The 22,327-nt window shown below is 49.9% G+C and overlaps 1 protein-coding gene across 3 annotated transcripts in view; it reads right to left on the bottom strand.

The window, feature by feature from the left end:
- MYLK (myosin light chain kinase) overlaps positions 1–22,327 on the bottom strand; it is a 200,250-nt gene that overhangs the window by 89,867 nt on the left and 88,056 nt on the right. For all 3 annotated transcript variants that reach the window (XM_021673967.2, XM_012476200.3, XM_064365754.1), the window contains 5 exons: positions 15,040–15,177; positions 13,139–13,336; positions 12,193–12,442; positions 5,862–5,933; positions 4,199–5,436 (listed from right to left, as the gene is read on the bottom strand). In XM_021673967.2, the coding sequence (XP_021529642.2) occupies positions 4,199–5,436; positions 5,862–5,933; positions 12,193–12,442; positions 13,139–13,336; positions 15,040–15,177 (1,896 nt within the window). The remainder of the gene's footprint in view (positions 1–4,198; positions 5,437–5,861; positions 5,934–12,192; positions 12,443–13,138; positions 13,337–15,039; positions 15,178–22,327) is intronic.

Raw genomic sequence — 22,327 nt, 5'->3', positions numbered from 1 at the left:
TCCATAGTTCTTCAAGTGGATTGTGCACACAACGAAAGGGGACAGAATAATGTCGTGCTCATCATACATGCATCAATCCACTTTTCATAGGAGAAACTTACATGGGTTTTTAAGAAGCCTTTGTAAAATTCTACCCTGAAGGCAATTAAAAATGAATTACCTATTCACAACAGCAACAAAAACGAATCCTCATTGTTAGACTGGGAAAAGTTTTGCCAGGGGGAGGAGCCTGGCCTGGAGACAGGAAACAAAGCATAATGCTAAAGCCCTTCTCAGGCCACCACAGAGCTCCCCTCAGCTCCCGGGCCATCCGCCTCCCAACCCTGAGCAGAGGCAGGTGCAGGAAGGGATGGAGAAAGACTTGGGGGCCTAGCTGGTAGTAACTCTGAAGCCCAGCAGCCCTGCAGCTCTCAGGGTGCAGGAAGAGGAAGGAGACCTCCATATGTCTGTGTCCTGCCAAGAATCAACTAGCGGTCAACTCCAGCCCATGACTGCCAAACCGCTTCTGCTCTCCTCAGCATGAAAGGCGGTTAACTAAATGGGGTGATGTAATCCTGTTTGGTTGGGGGGTCTGTGGGCTATGAGCCCTATCTAAGCTACAGACATCAGAGAAGTCCCCTATAAACAGAGTTACCACTAGCAGTCGGTGCACACAGATACACAGGTTGATGGGGAGGGGACAGTCCAAGAATCTCATGGCTAAAGGTGAGTGACAACAGGAAGGCCTCCTGGAGGAAGTGAATCTTGTTTGTTGCAGAGCTGACAGGATGGGGATCAGTGCAGCAGAGCAAGAAGGGCTGCAAGTCAGGAAGCTGGGGGCAGGGCAGATGCTGAGCTGTGTGTGAAGGACGCAGGATGGTTGGCCAGCAAGCCACTCCCTCACCTTCCCCTATAAACCCCCTCCAACCACCAGCTTCTTTATTCCCACTGACACTACCACTGTGACCCCAGCCACTCAGACAACCACACTTAGTGGTCTTGCCATTTCTTCATCTTCTTTACCTACCCCCAACCCTTATCCTGCCCTTCCCAGCCAGGCAACAGATGCCATTACTTCTGTCCTTGCTTCTCAAACTGGTCATTCCCTGTCTGTGGTCCTGGCTATTATGCTAGTCTAGGCCTCGCTGTCTTCCTCCCTGACCTCTTCGGTGGGCTCTGTATTTCTCTTCTGGGCACAGACTCCACCAAAACCCCTAAACTGAGCTTCATGTACAGTGCTTGTCATTCCAAAATCTTGCATGATTCCCTACTGCCTTAAGACTGGAGTTGTTTGGCAGGAGATAGGATGAAACTGGGGCCATGCCGTCCTCTCCAGCCCAGAACAAGCTGTTAGCAGGATGCCTCTGCTGCTGTGGGCCCCCGCCTGGAAGCCCATCCCCTCTGGCCTGCCTTCAGGGCTTAGATCTAAGTCCAGCACTCAGCTCCCTCTCTTTCCACTTCCAGCAGCTCCTCCCGACACACTCAAAGCACTTGTCAGCACTTGGCTCTAACAGTTTTACCACTGTAAGTGTGTCTTCTCTTTCCAGATCTATTGAGAGGAGAAGACCCACTCCATCTCTCAGATTGCTCTAATCCCTGTGGAGGGACCTGCTCAAGTGGTGACTGATAGACAAGGCCTTAAGATAAGTTTTCCCTTAACAATACACCAGGCTCTTGAAGTCTTGGTGAGTGAGGAGACAGAAGATGGGGCTAATTTTTGAGACAACACACTCTCCTGTATGGAAGCAAAACAGGCTCATTTCGAGGTCTGCTTCCACCACTGCAGGGAAAATACCAGAAACCCGGCAAGGCTGGTGGCACCGTCAGTGTTTCAACCTTTGGACAATTGTTAACAAGAGTGAGAAGTAAATAGTCATTAGTATCTTCTGTTGGTAGACAAATTCTCAGCTGCCACCAGTATTCTCACAGAATAATAGGAATTAACTAAGAGGTCATATAGCACAGTGGTCTAGGCAAGGGAACTCAGCCACCTGACTTCAAATCCTAGCTCTGTTACCCCCAGTACGTTCCATTTGGAAAGGTACGTAACTTCTCTGTTAGGTGGACAGTATAGTGGTCGTTGGGAGGATTAAATGGGTGAAAAGTTTAAGATGCCTAAGATAGTGTCTAGCATGTAGTGTTCAACAGATGTCAGCTATTCTTTAAACAAAAACTTAAAATATTTAGAAGCTGTCTTACAGTGTGATTTGGGGCTCTCTCTGGAATCCCTTCCCACTGCTCCTGGTCTCTCTCCTCTGTGTGCAGCCTTTCTTGGATCATTTCTTCTGCTGCTGCTCTAGATCTGAACTGTTCCCTCTGGGACAGTTTCCATGGGAAGGGAGGTTGGAGTGGCTAATGTCTCTAGGCCACTCAGGGACCAGCAGGGAAAACATACTCCAGGCACTCAGGGCACAAGAAGACCTTCGGCTCAGAAGGGTTTCTGAGACCAGGCCTGCCGTCTTCCTTGCATCGTTTAGTTGAGTGAATTGTTTGTAAGTAGCTGTTGATGGCTCTGGGTTTAAACCCCATGCAAGCTCAAGAGCAACTGCCCCTAGCAGACTTAACCTCAGTTTTCCTGAGGCCGGAGCAGCCACAGACCTCCCATTGTGCAGGCCTGTGTGGCTGCACATGTCCTGAGGATGGTGGACGCCACCCTGCATCCTGCTCCAAGAGATCACCACAGGGTGACCTGGGAAATGCTCCCAGTCAAGGTTTCTGATCAGTTTTACCAAGAACTTTCCAAGTGGGAGTCCCACAGGGGTGGCAGGACAGGCTGTGGCATCCACTCCTCTGGACATCTCACCCCAGCCCAATAATCCCTATCCCTCAGCAGAGGCGGGCTGAGCCAGCAGAGGTGGGGGATGGGGGATTTGACTTCTGGAGGATCCTGCCAATCTGAGGACATCCACATGGAAAAGTTACTGCGTCAACACATCAGCAGAAACTAACACACTTTTCTCTCTGCCAGCCAGTGTCCCCTTCACTCCTTCAGCGCTGAGATTCAACATGCTCTGCGGCTCCAGATGTGCTGTCCAAGATGTAGAGGGAAGACAGACCCTTACTGGGAGCTGAGAGGGATTCTGCCATCTTCAAATGCTCCATTCCCACTTGTGAGGGGAAGGCAGGCAGCGCTAGAAGGTGAGGGAGTGGGGAGAGTGCTGCCAGGGGACGGTGAGGGGAGCTGCCCACGGGGAGAGCACTCTGACGCCTCAGCTGACTTGGATTTGACAGGACCTGCCCACTCCAGCCTCTTCTGTGGCTGCCCTCTGCCCCTCAAGGGTGAAATGTCACTTTCTGGGAGCTTCTTTGTACCCTGCCCTGGCTAGAGCCACCAGCATCAGCTCAGGCAGGACTCTATTCTGCCCTGGCAACCTATCCCTCCACCAGCCGCCAGAGTGGGGCGTGGAGGTTGGCCGGCTTTGGAGCTCCCACCCAGACTTGGGATTTACAAAAGCACTTCAAACCAAATTGAGGGTCCAGAGAAAATACTCCTGTGTCACCCCCATCTCTTCTCCAAGTATAAACTGGCCCATCTGAAAACTCCAGACCCCAAAAGTCCACACAGATGGAAGGATTTGGGGCCCCCCTCCTCTCCCCACCATCCAAGAATGTGAAATACCAGCAAACAAAAGTCTCATCCAAATTAGGAAGCGAGCAGCTCTGTCTGCCCATGAGTGTGTGCTGTAGGGGCTGTTTTAGGATTTTGGCTTTCCCCACAGATCCCTTCAAACCCACTATGCTATCAAGACTTAAGTTATTGTTGACCCCAACTCAGAGCTCCGTGCCACCTGATCACTGTACATCCTTCCCCAAACCCAAGACGCTGCTCTAAACAGCTCCTGACTCAGAGCTCCTCCTGGCTCCAGCCTCCCTGTCCCCCACCTCCAAGCCTGTGAACAGAGCCCTCTCCATGCCGGAGCTGGGAATCAACTCAGGCTCAGGTCTCCTCTGGGGAGCCACAGATGGGGGTGCCATGAGAGGGCTCAGCCAGACAGACACCGAGATGTGGGCATGTGCCACAAAGACCAGGATCCCAGCCCTTAGCCCCAGCCATGGTGTATTTACCCAGGGACCGTAAGCAGGGGACCTATCCTTGAGTGAGCAGGCACTCCCACCCAGGGTATGGGCTGCTAACAGGGGCAGTGAGACCAAGGCTCCATGAGCTAGCAGTGGCCCTGGCACAGTGGCCCCTTCTTCCCCAACCCCCACACTCATTTACCTTCTTGGGAGAGGATGATGAACTTGGTGGTCTTTAGGGTCTTTCCATTCAGTGTCCAGGTGATGGTGGCTGGGGGGTCAGAAGACACCTGGCACTGGAGCAGCAGCTTCTCACCCTCTGCCACACGAACATCTTGCAGCTTCTTCTGGAAGGCTGGGGCTGCCCCCTGGCTCTCTGATCTTTTTTCATCATCTGTGGTCCCTATGTGCCCTCTCTTGTAGTTCACATCATTCTTAACATCTTTCTTGAGTTCTTCTTTGCTAGTGGATGTCAGGGTCTCATCAGGCTGGGCATTGCTCATGGGCTTTGCGGTCTCAGCAGGCATGGCATTGCCCATGGACTTTGGGGTCTCAGCAGGCTTGGCATTGCCTGTGGGCTTCGGGGTCTCGGCAGGCTTGGCATTGCCTGTGGGCTTCGGGGTCTCAGCAGGCATGGCATTGCCCATGGGCTTCGGGGTCTCAGCAGGCTTGGCATTGCCCGTGGGCTTCGGGGTCTCAGCAGGCTTGGCATTGCCCATGGGCTTCGGGGTCTCGGCAGGCTTGGCATTGCCTGTGGGCTTCGGGGTCTCGGTAGGCTTGGCACTGCCCATAGGCTTCGGGGTCTCAGCAGGCTTGGCACTGCCCATGGGTTTCAAGGGCCCTGAGGGCTGTGCACTGCTCAGGGGCTTGGAACTTTCCACTGCCTTGGCATTCAAGGTCTCAGCACTGCTGCCACCATTCTCTGCTGGTAATTTCTTCTTGCCACCCAGCACTGAGCGAAAATCCGGAGTGGCAGATTTTGGCGGTGGCACCTTCTCAGGCACAGGGGCCTTGGGAGTCCCCTTCTTGGCCAGGACAGAGCGGAAATCGACCTGCTGGGGACTGTGCACCTTCCTCTCTTCCTCGGACACAGTCTTTGGCTTCACTTGCCGCTGCAGGTTGGCACGGAAATCCATCTGCTCAGCTGGGATCTCCTTCAGGTCGTCTTCCGATAGGGTCTTGGTACTCACCTTCTTCCCCAGGAGGTCTCGGAAGTCCAGCTGCTCCACCTCCTGCTGGCGGATCGCCTCCTCAGTGTGCTGCCTCGTCTCCACGAGCCTCTTCAGCACCCCTCGCACGTCCTCGCCGTCTTCCTCCTCTGGCCAACCCTGCCCTCTTGCTGGCCAGCCAGGCCTCAGGGTCCCATAGTGGTCACCACCACCACTATCAGCACCAACTCCTCCACCACAGAGGCCCTCACAGCTGGCAGGCTCCCTCCCCCTGCAGCCAGTGAAGGGAAAAAGGAAAGTAGCAGGAGGAAAAGGGGCTGGGTAAGAAAGAAAACGTCAGGGGAGAGCAAATCCCTGAGGCTGGGAGGGTAGAGGGGAGCGGGAGGGGAGGGGGGGCCGCAGCCAGGCTGTGTTTATAGAAGGGAACATTGGTGAGAGGCGCTCGCTTGCTTAGTTGGTTTATTACATCGGTAATGACTTCAGTAGCCTTATAAGGGTGTGTACAAAAAAAAAAAATCACCCCCTCCTTCCCCTGCTCTCCCTCCCTCATTCCCCTTCCAATCTCTCCCTTCTGGCTTTGGCAGCCTCATCTGCAGGACACAAACAATCTAGTGCTGCTGGGCTGGGGCTGTGAGGGCCAGGAGGAAGGTGGGGATGGGGGCACGGCCAGGTGGGGCAGCTCCTGGAGGCACTTACCTCGGAAGGGCTTTGGCAGGACTGTTCTGTAGCATTAGTGACACCTGGCAACTGCATTCGCCAACCCGGTTCCTGAGGAATTCCAAAGATCAATAAAGATCAAGAGGTACTCTGGGCAAAGGGCCTGTTCAGTGTGGACTTGATCACAGGCTGCTGGCCACCGGGGAAGATGGAAGTCACCAGCTTGGCTGTGACATTCACCCCAGACATAGATTTAGGGCAGGACCCTCTCACTCTGTGGTCACCCTTTATTTTCTCGGTTCTTATTTAAAAAGAAGAAGAAGAAAATAGAATCTCTGGACAACCGATAAGGCAGACATCCAGAAGTAGGAACACTTTTCTGTAAGTATATAATATAATCAATCAATCAACCAACCAACCAGCCAATAAAAGGAGAAGGAGAAAGGCTAATCCTGCTGGGGACTGTGATGGAGCAGCTAGGTCTAGACAGGTAGCCTCTGGTGATGGCCTTGCCCAGTGACCTTGACTGACTCCATGCTCCCTTAACACAGAGGTAGTTCCTTTCCCTCTCCTGCACAGGAATGGAAGCGCCCTTAATACCCACTCATTGATAATGCTCTGAGATCAGAACTTTCTGTGTTAAAAACCTAGCAAGTGTTTTCCCACATGAGTGGCCCTTTCTCTTCTTCCTTCAGGTTGGGAGGGCTCTGGATTCTTCAGGTCCATAAACCCGCTCAGTCTTCTGCTGGTGCACAGAAGCTCAGGCCCTCTGCTCAGGGAGGGGCTGTACCCTGCCTGGCTGCAGCACAGTGGATTTGCAGCAGATCGTCCCTCCAACTCCATAAGGCTGCCACCTGCTGGCATTTCTGAGCTCTGATCAGCCAAGAAGATTCTGCTCAGGCAAGGGGAAGGGGTGGGGGCAGGTCTGAGAGCCAGAGGCAACTTGTGATGGTTATAACAACTGCATTTCATACAGCACCCTCCAGCTTTCATGACGCCCGCCCCCAGTTCTTTCTTGATATCCACAGCATGTCAGAGAGGTATAGAGTACTGCCATGCCCAATTTAAAGATAAGGAAAGGGGGCTCTGGGGTGGGACCCTCAGGGTCTCTAACAACAGAGCTCCCACTCATGCCCCTGGAAGTGCTGTCTCACTAGCACTCAGACCCAACAGCAGATGTGCCAAGCTCTGTGACAGATTCTTTACATGAGCCATCTCATTTAATCTTAGGACAGCTCTGTGAGATTAGAGTTAGCACTGTTTTTGTAAGGTAAAAAAAAAAATGAGGCTTATAAAGGTGAAGTAGTCCGGGCACAGTGGCTCACGCCTGTAATCCCAACACTTTGGGAGGCTGAAGTGGGAGGACTGCTTGAGTTCACGGGTTTGATACGAGTCTGGGAAACACAGGAAAACCCCACCTCTATTAAAAAATAATAATACTAAAGGTCAAGATTAAATAATTTGCCTAAACTCACAGAGCTTGCTAGTGGGGGGAGGGGTTGGGACCTGTGACCCTATGACCTTTGCACCCCACCCTACTGTGCTTAGCAGTACAAATTTTGTCTGGGATATTTGTGTGTCCACGCACATATGTATATATCAACCATTCACGTGATGCACACATTCACTGGTCTAGCTGGTGGGTACCTGTACCTACAGGTCCGTGTTTGGGAATATGTGCACATATGAGTTATACCCGCGTGGACGGGCGTCTGAGCATGCATTCCTGTACATTCTGCTGGCATGTGTGGGTCTCCTGCTCACTCTTCCTGGCCTCCCTCCCAGTGGATGGATACCGGCAGCCCATGGCTTGGTACAGGATTCTCAGGGGCTCTGGGGCGCTGCCCACCTTTGGGTGCTGGCACTCATTTAAAGCAAGAAGAAATCAATTGTTGCTATTGTCCAGCTCTCCTCTCACCTGCTGGGCTCCCCTCCTTTGTCCTTCTCCTCAGCTCCCTCACGCTGTCCCAGGCTGTGCTGGTGCAGGTGCCTTCCTGGCTGCCGTAGCTCTTTCACTCCCCTCTCCTCCCCGGCTATGCCTCCCATAGCCTGTCCTCTCCCAGCCACCCTCCTCAACACTCAGGCTCTCAGAAGGCACAGATTCAAGGCGGAGGGAGTCTCATGTCTGGAGAATTTTGAGTTCAGGGTGTTCCTTTGCTCAACAAACTGCAATTAGAAACCTCATGGGTTCCAGGCCTTGGGAAGACTAAGAGGTCCTCAGTGCACCCCAGGCTCTCAACACTCAAAAATGCTTATAGGCTTTGGGTGAGCTTGCAGAATAACCATGTGAGGTCACCCTGCTTCTGCCAGGCTGCTGGCCAGTGTCAGGCCACTCTTTTCCTACTTTTAAGCACAGCCTTGTAGTGCCTGGGTTGACATGGAGCAGGAAGATGAGATGCCCAAGGGCTGTGTTTGCCTGGCAACCCTTTCACCATCTCCTCAGTGGAGTTTCCTCCTATCACCAGTAGAACACAGCCCAGATGCAAACATCAGGAGCAGACACTGCCCAGATGGCTGCTCTACCCCAGCTGGACTCCTCAGAGGTTTTGGCGGTAGCCAGCCCTGTTCCCCGAGTTGGAATAAGCCATCTCCCCCCATTGTAAGGGCAGGTAGGGGCTTCTGTCACTTTCCATGACCTGTGCTCAGGTGGAGAGCACAGACTCAGATAAGTCTCTTGAGGGCTTCTGTCCAATCCACCCCGGGACTTACCCTGTGGCATCCATCAGTCTAAGGGGTCAGAAGAAGGTGGAGGACTTGGGATACCAAGGCTGACCCATTAAGTGGATCATCCGGTGGCGGGGGTGATCTAGTGGTAACTGTTCCTACAGCCACATACTTAAATCTCTGCTGGGCCTTTAAGGCAAACCATGGGTTCATCTGCACCTATAAAGTTCATAGTGGCTTTCTGCCTGGGACCCACATGTCAGATCACCTAAGCTGCTGGAACAGGGTCTTGGGGCTATCTTTGACATCTGCACACACCCAGTTACACAATCAGGGCTGGGGCTGAAGATTAGGCCGCATCCCAGGAACTGTCACAGAGCATACGGGGCTATCATCCTATGTGTTGAACCTTTCACAAAGAGTCCTTTTGCCTCTGCTTACTTAAAAGCCCTGAATAAGAGCTCTGCTCTTTGGTTACGAAGCCTTGGATCCTGTCCTACCCTGAATCATTTACCTCTTTGACGGGTTTTATATGTAAAAATCAGTTTAAAGAACTAATTTCCTGGCAAGTATCAATTTTTTCAAGTATTACAGCTGGAATTTTGAGCTTTTTGTCATTTCCGCTTTTGGTACAGTAGACAAGAGCTGGGAAGGGAAGAGAGGCAGAAACTACTCACCCATACCTGCCTCACAGCCCTAGCAGGGACAGGCAGGATCTGCCCACCCACTGCCCCTGCACACCGGACCCCCAGCTTCCTCCCGGCCATCCAGTCATTTCCCTCGAAAGGCACCTGCCCTGGGTCTATACTGCTGGAGGAGCGAGGTCATACCCTCAGGAAACTCTCCACTGAGTTGCTGCTTCTCAGCTGGGGACAAAGCTAAGGCCAAGGCAGTGGCCTCCCAAAGGAAGGAAGAGGCTGGACTTTGGGGAAGAAAAAGAGGCAAGGGCTGCACAGATGGAGGATCTGGTGTGGTTTCCCTGGTCCTTCCGGTTCCCTGTGCACTGGAGAGAAACTCCCCACACACAGCCATACAGGATGAAAGAACATCTGATTTAAGTCAAAAAATGAGGACTTGAACTTGGGCTCTGTTACTTGCCTTTGGGTGGCTACGAGCAAGTCCATGACCCTGAGACCTCAGTTTCCCCCATTATGAAATGACGATGAGGCTAGATAACTTCTGAAGCCCCTTTCAGCTGGGACAGTCTAAATTTTATGACTGTCCCCAGCTGGCCCCAGACAGTCTGCTACTGACCTCCTGGTGCACGCCTCCTCTCTGGCCTGGCAAACTTCCCACAGCCTTTTGCTTGTCTCTGCCCCCACCCCACCCTTTCTTGCTTGGCCTACTCAACAGCTAAGCCTTGGCCAAGACTCATTGGCCAAGACTCAGCCTTCCTTTCCCATCAAAATCCCACAACCAGCTCATCACCCATAGGATGTCTGGCTTGAGTAACATAAGTATTATCTCAACGTGCTACTCCTTCTATACAGACGAGATCATCACCCATCACCAGTTTCTTCTTTGTACTGACCTAGGGAGTAAGCATGCACCTTCTCTCCATTTTGGAGTAATAACCAGTTCAAGCATAAGGCAAAGGCAGTTGATGTGTTCTGAGCATACTGCTAATAATAGTAGGGTGACCAGCAGCTGGCCAGCATCCCATCAGCTGACCACAATAGGCATGTCATTCAGCTCAGCTTAGATTAGCCTTGCCTAAATCAGCAGAACTTTCTAGGAGACCCAAAGATTCCTAAGAAATAATAAAACTGCTTTAAAAAAAACCAACTAGCTATTTTTAATTGTTTTTAAGAATTTGGGTGGTTTGTTATGCAGCAAAAGATAACTGATACAAGCATAACATGGTCACAAAGGACCTAAGGGGATGGGGTACATATCGGTTTTTACGGCAGCCTTGGCATTTAGCTCTAGAGCCTATTTGTAGCTCAGAGCTGTGACCATATGGGCTCAGTATGGGGAGATGGTAAAGTACAGGAGAAAAAGCCCCTTGCAAAGTGGTCAGGCACCCAGGCCAGGACAGCTCTATGGTAAAGTACAGGAGAAAAAGCCCCTTGCAAAGTGGTCAGGCACCCAGGCCAGGACAGCTCTATGGTAAAGTACAGGAGAAAAAGCCCCTTGCAAAGTGGTCAGGCACCCAGGCCAGGACAGCTCTATGGTAAAGTACAGGAGAAAAAGCCCCTTGCAAAGTGGTCAGGCACCCAGGCCAGGACAGCTCTAACCATCCTCAGGATGTGACACGACCTCTATTTGTAGAATAGGTGAGGGGCAGACAGATGCTCTCCTTTGATGCTTACACCAACCCCAGGACCCACAGAAGGCATCCTGTCTCCATTAGTCCACGGTTGGCATAGAATTTTAAGAGACAGAGTATTTTCAAGGTAAAAGAGCATTTCTGAAGCACATTCCTTTAATAAATAGCTACCAAATGTGGACTATGGGTTAGACACTGTTCAAGGCCTGGGAATGTAGCAGTGTGCTTCATGGAGCTGATCTTCCCATGTCACCTGGCAAGACCTTGAAAAGGTGAGAAAAAAGTAATACTTTCCCCATTGAAAAGTTAACTTCCTGTGGTGGTTTAAAAATGTCTGCAAATTCTTCTCTCTAAGAGGTGGAACTGAATTTACCTCCCCTTGAGAATGGGCTGTACTTAGTGACTCACTCTAACGAACTCAGAAGTGATGGCGTGTGGCTTCCAAGAGTAGGTCTTAGAAGACACTGCAAGCTCCGAGCTGGGCTCCCTCTTGGATCACTAGCTCTGAGGAAGCCAGCTGCCATGCGGTAAAGACACTCAAGCAGCCCCACGGAGAGGTCCACAGGGCGAGGAGCTGAGTCCTCCCACTAACAGCCAGTGAGGAGCCGAGGCCCCCCCAACCCCCAACGCCCGCCAACAGCCAGTGAGGAGCCGAGTCCTCCACCCCCTGCCAACAGCCAGTGAGGACCCGAGGCCCCCCCAACCCCCAACGCCCACCAACAGCCAGTGAGGAGTCGAGTCCTCTGACCAACAGCCAGTGAGAAGCCGAGTCCCCCACCCGGACAACAACCCGTGAGGAGCTGAGACCCCCCTGCCAACAGCCAGGGAGGAGCTGAGGCCCCACCAACAACAGCCTGTGAAGAGTCGAGTCCCCCCACCAACAGCCAGTGAGGAGCCAAGTCCTCCTGCCACAGTCATGGGAGTGAAACTTGGAAGCGGGTCCTCCAATGTCAGTCAAGCTTTCAGAGACTGAAGCCCCTGCTGACAGCTTGACTGCAACTTCAAAATCATCCAGCTAAGCTGCTTCCAAATTCCCAGCTGGGAGATGATAAATGTCGTTTCAAGCTGCTAAGTTTCAGGGCAATTTGTTACACAGCAATAGGTAACACACACATTCTCTCTACCCCCCTGCTTTTCCAACTTTAATCCATTCCTCCTTCCTTCATACTCACCATAGGCCACATAACAGGGGAACAAAGATGTAACAAGACAGAAGATTCTGGGTAACTGAGCTCAAAAGGGAAGGTCCTCAATGGACACTTGCTATACTGAAGTAGAAGCAAAAGTTGGTGAGCAGCACCGAGCCTGCACTTGCTTTACCTGGAAGTCCAAGCCCCACATGGGTTTGCGCTTCTTCTGGCTTCTCAGACTTGGGTTAAGGGAGCTAGGAATTTGGAAGGAAGGGTTAAGGGAGGCTGGCAGGACATGCAGACTCACTTGAGCAGGATCTCGTATCGGCCGGCATGCCAGGGCTGCACGTTCTTTAGAACCAGGGTGAACACATCCTCATTCTGAAGCACCTCGAAGTGGCCAGTGTCTTTGGAGAGGGCTTTGCCATCTCGCAGCCAGTGCACGGTAGGAAAGGGGTCACCAGCTATGGCGCAGGAGATGAGGACACTCTGGCCCAGGGAGGCTGTGACCGAGCGAGGCTTACTGATGAACCAGGGCTGGGTGCCATCGTGAGGCTCTGGAAGGTGGCAAAGGGCAGAGCTAAACAGGGAGGCCCCTCAGCAGGCAGTGTCCACTCAATTCTCCATGGTGGTGAAGGGTGGGAAGACAGCATGTCACCCAAGTAACAGCTTGTCCAGAAATCACTGCGATTGGATACATAAATGCAGCACATCCTTCTCATTGCAAATCTATCTTGGAGACACTCTCGGAGGATATTACATGACTGTATATCCAAAGTAAGGGGAGGTAGCCCAGAAGGCCCAGGGGCACCAATCCAGGTGCTAATGACATGCATCCCATGTGTGTGACTAAAGGTGGCCGCTCACTTCATGTGTGCCTAACTTGCTTCTCCTCTTAAATATATTATCTAATGGCAAGGACCCTGTTAAGCCCATAACTTACCTCAAAAGCTACTGCTGCCAGATTGTTAAGTGTATTACAGATTTCCCTCTTAGTACTCTATGCAGCCTGGCACCAGTAACCCAGAGAGGGCAGGGACTTAAGAAAGCTGGGAAGGGCAGCCCCACTCCGCCAGAGCTTGTGATGTTGGACAGGGAGCTGGCCTCTGGGGCTGGGGTGGGACTGAGGGAGCAGAGGCTTCCCAGCACAGTGGGAACGAAGTAGGCTCATGTGATTTCCTTGCCTTCAAATCACTTTTGGAGAGGCTGCAGCCGCACCTCCTTCCCACTCACACTGAGCAGGTCAGCCTCACCTTGTACCGTGAGCACGGCCTCGGTGCGGACCTCTCCAGCGCTGTTCCAGGCCTCACAGGTGTATGTGCCCGTGTCCTCTGGGAACACTTCCTGGATACAAAGGCTGTGCTGAGTGCCTCTTTGTTCAAAGTGGAAGTCCTCTGACTCTTGGATCTCATTCCCGTTGTGCAGCCAGATGACTTCAGCGGGTGGATTCCCTGAACCAGGAGGAGGGGAAGGGGGACTGGTTAGGGGAATAGGTCCTATCCCTAATAGGAAGGACTGGTCCTTCCCTGGCCATGCAGCAACTCTGCACTTAATACAGTGATATTGTATGAAACACTCCAACAACTCTCTATGCTTCACCTTCGCCATCCGTAAAATAGGAATTCTAACAGGATCTACCTCATGCGTTTCTTGGGAGGAAAAAAATGAGTCAATCAAATCACCCTTAGCAGCCCATTAGGACAGCAGATTAGAGCATCTGGCACAAAGGAAACACTCCATACATGTTCATCAGAATTATTTAACATAAGATTTGGGGAAAATACTAAGAACCCAGACACAAAAATATGATTTCAGAGATGAAACAGAAAGGGTTCATCATCAGGAACAATAGTTTTTAAAATCAGAATTCAAGCTGCTTGATAATCCTAAGTGGTAACCGGACTCCTGGGTCGAAACTGAATGTGTTTTCTGCTCTGTGCTGCTTCATATGGTGCACCCAGATCTAGGCAATGGTAACTCCCTTGCAAATTTTCAGCAGAAAGAGACCTCACATAGCATTTCGTTTTGCTATCGCACAAATGTCATCCCAGGGTAAAGACAGGCACCAGCTTGAGCACGATTTCCAAACGTGGCTCTTGCTGAATAGCATTTTCAGTTTTTACTAGTCTACTTTTCTGAGCAGTTTCTAGGGATCTGTTGGAGCATAAAACCACGGGCATCTGTGAAGCTTTCCTCTGATATAAAAGCTGAGCCATTAGGCTCTACTTTAGAGGAGCAAGGGCCCTGAAGGAGGCCACTGAGGCAGGCTGTATGATACCAGGCCCTGGAGAGGTTCAGGAGAGCGCATGGCATGTCTGCCCTGGGTTAGACATCAAATACCTGGAGGGCAGGTGCAGAGCACTTCCAGTCTCTTTCAACTCAAGGACTCAGTGTGTAGCACAGTGAGTGTGGACAGGGGAGGGGACCCAGCCCTCTGCCTAGGACCAACAAAGGATGGCCTGCAGGAGCAGGGAGTCCATCTGAGCATCCCTAAAAGGGCAAGTACACAGGTTCTCTGACAGCCCATCTTTTGTGCTTACGCAGCTCAAGGGGCACTAAGAAACCAGGAAAGCGACCTTCAGACTGTCAGAGGCACTGATCAATGACCAACTACCACTTATGCACTCAATGGAAAACTCTGGTTCCTCAGCCACGAGCGCTGTGCCAGGATCTTCTCTGGGCTCCTCTCACTCACCTCTAGCAAGCACTGTGGTATCTCAGACCAGGATACTAACCACTTGCTCTTGTATCCCTGACTCTGTTTTAGAAGAACCTCTGCTCTATCCTCTCACCTTAAAATCTGAATAGAGCAACTGAGAACATCTTCCGAGATTTGAGTTCTCACATAATTTGGTTCTGTCTTCAAAACCTTCCGGCTACACCGGCCACACTAGACTTTCAAATTAATCTCTCACTGCTCTAGCTATATGGCCATCATCTTTCTCTGGACCATTTAATCATGAATCCAGAAAATCCTACCCAGAGAAGGCAGAAAAGAGAGGACAAGAGTCTCCATTTCTTTGGGTTCATCGCCTGAAAGTCCCATCTGATTTTCTGGTGGTTCAACGATCTGAGCAGGTCCTCGAGGAACAATACCCATCGCAACCGAGACCAATTTCATGTTAATCCCTGAGAAAGAGCTGCAGAGACAGACCTGACACTTGGACTGTCATAGTGACCTGGCTTCCATCCATGACTTTGAGATCAGAGAGGCCCTGCAGGAAGATGGGCGCAGTGGGCTTGCTGGGAGCCACAGGCAGAAGGTACTCACTCTTCCCGCTACTCTTCTTTTCTGTGTGGTAGAAAACAGAACATGGGGTGAACATTCATGCATTCATTCAACAAACACAGACTAAATGACCACTTGGTACATGACTGTGCTGATGCTCAGGTTCCCACCAGAAGCTGGCAGCTAACAGAGAAAGAGTGTTTGGAGTTCCTGGAGATCATTAGGAACAAGATGCCTCCCACTTCTCAGCTTGACAATGACGATGTTCTTGCCTGACAGCCAGGAGTCAACAAGGAGTTCTCATGAGTTTGTGAGTTTTTAAAACATTTCATTTATTTTTCAAATAAATGATACACTCACATGGCACAAAATTCAAAAGGTACCAAAGAGTATGAAAGTCTCCTTCCCACCCCATCCCCCGGCCACCAATCATCTCTCCTCAGAGGCAACATATTTTCAGTTTCTTGTTCATCTTGCCACAGACGATCTACGTAACATATAGAAGCAAACAGGTATTTATTTTCTTCTTAGAAAAGTCAATGAAAGCACATTATACAAAATGATTGGCATCATTTTAACTTAACAATACATCTTGGTATCTCTCATAAGACAGAACTGAAGAGCTTCTTAATCATTTTCTATAATTATGGTGCTCCATTCCCATCCTAGGAGGTTTTAAACACCTCATGAAAGCCAAAGACACTATACTTATTAGAACAGCTAAAAATAAAAAGACATCACATCCCAAGAATTGGTCTTGACAAGGAAGTGGAGCAACTTGCAACTCTCACACATGACAGGTGGCACACAACCTTCTGGAAACAGTTTAGCAGTTTCTTAAAAAGTTAAACATATACTTCCCTTAGGATCTAGTCATCTGCTCCTGGGTATGTCCCCCAGAGACACGCAAGCACATATCCATACAAAATCTTGTACACAAACTTCCAGAGTAGCTTCATTCACAATAGCTGCAAACTAGAAATGACCCAAATGTCCATCAACAGGTGAGTAAATAACTGTGATGTATCCACACAGTGGAATACTACTCAGCAACAAGAAAGGATGAGCTACTGAGGGCACCACAACAGGGATGAATCTCACAATAATTATGTTGAATGAAAGAGACCAAGCTGTAGTCCCAGCTACTCTGGAGGCTGAGGTGGGAGGATCACTTGAGCCTGGGAGGTTGAGGCTGCAGTGAGCCATGATCACACCACTGCACTCCAGTCTGGGAGACAGAGCAAGACTCTGTCTCAAACACACACACACACACACACACACACGGAAGAAACCAGACAAAGAGAGGGTACGTATTAGATGACTCCATTTTGATGAAATTCTAGAAAATGCAAAGTCCAAGGACAGAAAGCAGGTCAGCAGTGGCCTGGGACAGGGGATGGGGGTGTTGGATTGCAAAGGGGCATGAGGAAACATTTGGGGACAATGAGAAGTTCACTTTAAAAAATCATGGCAAAGTTTTCATGACTGTGGACATATGTGAAAACTTATCAAATTAAACACGTTAAGTATATGTAGTTTATTGTACATCAGTAACACCTCAATAAAAACTGGGAGAAAAAAATCAATTTCTCTGAGAGAGGGAGGGCATCGGCAAGTCGAGGAGGAGGGTGGAAGGCTGCCCGCTCACTCCCATCCAGTTTCTTGTGGAGGTGGGTGAGCAAACAGCCTTTCCTCATTCTTGGAACCCCCACCTCCCAGGAGCTGAAGGGGAGCGGGTGTGGAGGGGATGGCCCTGCTGTCTGCGTCTCACAGGGGATGGCCCTGGTGCAGGACAAGCCATGGCTGCCCAGCCTCTGGTCTTTCCCTTGGTCCTGTGAGCCGGGCAGCTTGACTTTCAGTAATGCCATTTTAGCGTTTTTTGTTTTTGTTTTTGGCAGGTGCAGCTGTTGAGAAGGGGAGGGTTAGGATATCACTAACTTAAACCCTAAGTTTCTGGGGAAAGGGCCACTGGCATTTTGGGTTATCAACACAGGATCACAAATACTAGACCTTCTTCAGGAAGTGGAGCCATGGGGAGATTTCCAGGGTATGTAATGTATCCGGGCAGGTCTCAACTCCAAAGTTGCCACTGAATTTTTATCCTTTGCCACTGAAAATGTAATCAGGCCTAGTGCAAAACTCTCATAACACAGCCTCTGGGAACCTGGATGGCGAGAGGCTGGGAAGGCCCAGGAGGCCAGAGGCAAACTTCCCCCAAAGCAGGTGCAGTTGAAGGGCATGGAGCCTGAGTGTGAGAGCACGTAACCCCCCACGGTCCCCTTGGAAGATGGGGCTCTCAGGCCCCTGCTGATCTCCATCCAGTGCTCCTGACTTAGCATCGCAGCCTTTGACGGAGGGCAGCCAGGGGCTTTGGCAGAAGGCCCAGGGAGTGGGCTTGGGGGCACAGGATTGGAAATGCATAGATCTATCTCGTTTCTCTCGCTAGGCTGCAGCAGTCGGGAAAGCTGGCTGCCTCGGGAGAGTTGAGGAATTTCCTGTCTTGCACAGACTGAGAAGGCTCAAGGACAAAATGTTTTTGTCTTTCCACAGCACTCCCTGTTCCTGCCGCTCTGCGATCTCAGCGAGTCTCCAGCCTTACAGAGCTTTGTGCAGATGGGCTCTAATTCCTAGGTGCTGTGGAATGTCACCAACTCCAGAGCACATTTCTTCAAGCTGGTGGCAGTCTCCTCTTCGACCCCACCTTCTCTGGGTTCTTCCCACAGCCCCTGTTTCCTGGTCTGGGGTTTGGCAAAGCCAAGTCACCCTGTGGGTCTCAGCCATCGGGGCTAAAAGCCTATCTGCACCTCCCTCCCCTGGGAGCTCAGAAGTATGCATGAAGGTGTGGCGTGGGAGCAGCTCCCACCTGGCAGCTCACTGGTTCCACCTGCAGATGTGGAGGGGATCCCGGCCTCAGGCAAGTCCTGCCTCGGTGTGAAGCCCAACTTCCTCATCAGTCTCTGGGGGGAGTCATGGTATCATCACAGGACTTTGGGTAGTTGTAAAAAGATCATAGGTAAAAATACTTTGTACAACCATTCATTATCAATGAGAACATTTGTATGAGGCTGGCGTGAGAACTGACTCACACTTACCACTTGGGCTCAATTATTTGATGGGTTTATCAGCAGCAAAAGAACCAATGGAGTCTGGGCCTCACCCAAGGTTGTGGACTCATTTTTATATGACCTGAGGCAAATACTGTTAGAAATACAAATGTGTTGCTTAAAAATATCATGGGATACATTACTGGGTATATACTCAAAGGATGATAAATCATTCTGTTATAAAGACATATGCATATGTATGTTCACTGCGGCACTGTTTACAATAGCAAAGACTTGGAACCAACCAAATGCCCATCAATGATACACTGGATAAAGAAAATGTGGCACATGTACACCAGAGAATACTATGCAGCCATAAAAAAGTTCATGTCCTTTGCAGGGACATGGATAAAGCTAAAAACCATCATTGTCAGCAAACTGACACAAGAACAGAAAACCAAACACCACATGTTCTCACTCATAAGTGGGTGTTGAACAATGAGAACACATGGACACAGGGAGGGGAACATCACACACCAGGGCCTGTTGGGGGCTGGGGAATTGGGGAGGGATAACATCAGGAAAAATATCTAATGTAGGTGACGGGGGGATGGATGCAGCAAACCACCATGGCATGTGTATACCTCTATAACAATCTTGCACAATCTGCCCATGTACCCTAGAACTTAAAGTACAATTTAAAAAAAAGACAGAAAAAAAAGAAAAAAGTATATCATGGGATATATCTCAACATAAATTGAGGACAAGCTTTCATTGCACCCCCTCCAGGAGGATGAGTGAGTGAACTTGCGGGGAACCAGCAGATCTGCAGACATTTAGTCCTGGTGTCATTCATTGCCTCTGGCCCTGTGTTTTTTTCCCAAAGCCCTACAGCAAGAACGAAGGGAAGATGGAAAAGATAGAAATGACTGGGAGTAAATGTTCGGAACGAGCCTGTTTTCAGACTGGAAGTTGGGGGCCCCAGTCCCAACCCACCACTCCACTGCACTGGGGCAGAGTCCAGGACAGAGACTTAACTAAGGCCAAGTGACTTGGCTAATGTCATGGAGCCAGTGTGGGCAGACCCAGAGCTCATGCCCAGGCCTTCTGACAACAAGGCCGGGATGTTACACAGGCGTCTCTTCAAAGGAAACCAGTCTCCTCCGATGGTGCCCATGGTGACCGCTCCAGGACAAACACACTGTCAGCTGACCCACATCCTAGATCCTTGACAACTGAGAAAAACTAAAGCAGGACAAGCCAGGTGAAAAGGGCAACATGCGCGTGTGTGTGCAGGTGTGTGTATGTCGTCTGTGCGTGCATATGTGTGTGTGTGTGTGTGTGTGTGTGTGTGTGTGTACTTCAATTCATTCCAAAGCCAAATACATTATTCTGCCTCATCTCTGGATTCTAGACTCTATATTAGCTTATGCTCACTCTTCTGTGGACTTAGGTAAAATAAGAAGGGCCAGATGGAAACTGGCGTTCTTAACTTGTGGCCCTGGCTGTGTGATCCGAAGCAATCTTCCCAAAGCCAGCCTCTGTTTTCTCCTCTAAACTCATGGTAACACAATACTGAAAAATATGATGTCTGCATCATCAGTCTAATGCATGGTAATATTGCAGGGTTTTAGATGATTAAAAAATAACATATAAAACAGCTAGAACAATATATGGCACACAAGAAGTATAAAAATCAATGTTTTCTGACTTTCCCAACTCAACTGACTCCTTTGGTTGTGGAAATTCAACCTGCTAATAACTACAATCAGAAAAGCCCTCAAACCAAAACTCTCACATAACAATGATTCCTTATAAAGCCCAGCACTCCAGGACCCCAAAAGATGTTCACAGCTCATGCAGTGTTATCCTCAGCATCTCAGAAGTATTGGGCAGATTGTGCCTGTTTTACAGTGGAGGGAGCTGAGACCCAGAGAAAGAAGCTTGCCGGTCTTCGGGTCCCGGGGCTGCAGTGGTCCATGAGGAGGGGGATGCTGCTGGCGGGGTCCTGGTCTGGGTGCTTTCCCTTGACTGTCCTGGGAGCAGAGGCAGGTATCCTCAATTCTGTGAGGAGCTTTCTGTCATCATTCGCACTCATGTCCAAAGCTACCCATTACCCCGGGAGTCGCTCTTCCCTGCTTGTCCTTCAGCCTCCTTCTAGCATCATTCTGGGTTAAGGACCAGTGTCTGAGGCAAGAGGCCTTCAGTGACAAGGCTGTCTCAAAGAGCCCGAGTCTTCTTCATTTGGGGAGGACACACACTGGCCTTGGCACACAAATAGCAAGGGATGGTTCGCCAGGACCCGGGGACAGACTTGCCCAGCTCAAATAGGGCCACGCTATACATACCCCAGGGTTCCCCACAGCCATGCTTCCTGCTGCTAGGCTGAGACTGAGACCAGAGAGGGCCTTCCTTCTGGAGTGCAGGAAGGGGTGAGTCTTCTTGCTTTCCTTGCCGAGGATTAAGGATCTAAAGTGCATTTCTGTTGCTCTGTTACTTGGTGTTAGCCAGTTTACTCACAGACTCAGTCATTAACTGCCACTGTCTCATTTTGACAGAATGGAAAAGGATTGATTGGGCCTCCTCCAATGGGAAAGACAAGCATTACGGCTAAGAATAAGCAGACTGCTGACAAGTAAAAATGATGCCACATAGATGAAGCTGTTAACAGGACTTAAGAAAGAGCAAGAATGGGAGAAAGGGAAGAACACAGAGAGCAAGAGAAGACAAAGAGAGAGAGAGGGGATGTGGGGATCGGGGGGCAAGGGAAGGAAAGGAAGAGGGAAAGAATGAGAGACAGAGCCAGATATACATGCACACGCCCCCTTTTATGGTTCTACTGACACATGGATTTTTTCTGCCCTTGCCATTTTGGTTGTTTTTCATTCATTAGAAGATGTTTTTGAAGACAGTTCCTCATCATGAAATTAAACATGAAATGATTGCTCTGGTGAAGCAAAATCATCTAACAAATGACAGATCAGGATCCCAGAGCAGCCAAGCAGAAAGCACACAGGCCGAAGCGAGTGGAGGCCTGGTGCTGCTGCCGATCGGCTGGGTTACTGCGGTCAGTGACGTAACCTCCTGAGCATCACTGTCTTCATCTGTAAAGTGAGTTCCGAAGTGTCAAGTGGAGTTGTCATGAGAATTAAACAAAACAAGCCAGCTTTGCTAGCCAATTAGACTTTTCCTATCAAAACAATTCCTTCTTAAAAACACAAATTGAGAGTGGTTTTATTTTAAAAACCCTAATATAAATTGATACCCAACATGGGGTTTCAGTAAGCTCTTACTTAGAGGAAGAGTGAGACACCCACAAAACAGGAGCAGTTTGTTACCTCTTGCAATAATTCTTTTTCTAAAATAACCAGTAAAGCCTGTTCTTCAAACCCAGCACCAGGAGCGAGGCCTTCAGCTCCTCTGGGACCTGACACTAGGAATCCACTGCTGCCTTTGTCCCTGTGGCTGGCCATGATCTTGGCATTTCCTTCTACACTGCAATAATTCTCCTGTCTTCCCTTCACGGCCCTTTCTTTTCTTTCTATGGTTTTAGCAGGAAAAACAACTAAATTCTGAATTTCTCCTTATAAGTGTTCTTTTCTGCCTGCCAACATTTGCTGGTCAACTTGCTACTTTCTGAAGCCCCATGCTCATGGATCCAAATTTGCATTCAATGCACGTTTGCCTTAATCTTGGATCTACCAAATATTTTCCTTAGGCTTTGAAGATGAGCTGTATTCCTTAGTTATTACAATGCAAAACATCATTCCAACAGCAATTCTGACTCACTTCAAACCCTGTCATACTATGGAAATTCAAAAGATCACCAACTGAGGGGGCACCATGGAAGCTTGGTTTCCCCATCGTCCTGTATTTGGAGTTCAAAATCCAGCATGGTCCAGGGATCACCCCCAGCCTCCTCCTTTCCCTAAATTCCAGGATTGTTAACTCTGGAGGACTCATCAAAGGCGGGTTACTTTCTCCCCGCTGACATGCAGCGCAGTCCCTTCCCGTTTCCAGGGTGTTTAAGCCAGCTGTAAATCCCTGGGCATCTGAATTCCCCTTAAATAAAAGGCTGTCTCCTAACCAAACAGAACCTTCTTGAAGTCAGCAAAATGGCTACTTTGTGGCATAAAAAAGATTTTTCCTCCCATAGCCTTGTTCTCTTT

This window comes from Aotus nancymaae, unplaced genomic scaffold, assembly GCF_030222135.1.
Source record: "Aotus nancymaae isolate 86718 unplaced genomic scaffold, 86718_ANA_hifiasm-v0.15.2.pri h1tg000062l, whole genome shotgun sequence".
Lineage (NCBI taxonomy): Eukaryota > Metazoa > Chordata > Mammalia > Primates > Aotidae > Aotus > Aotus nancymaae.
Note: the sequence above shows the minus strand (reverse complement) of the source record. Positions and strands in the feature narration are given on the sequence as shown.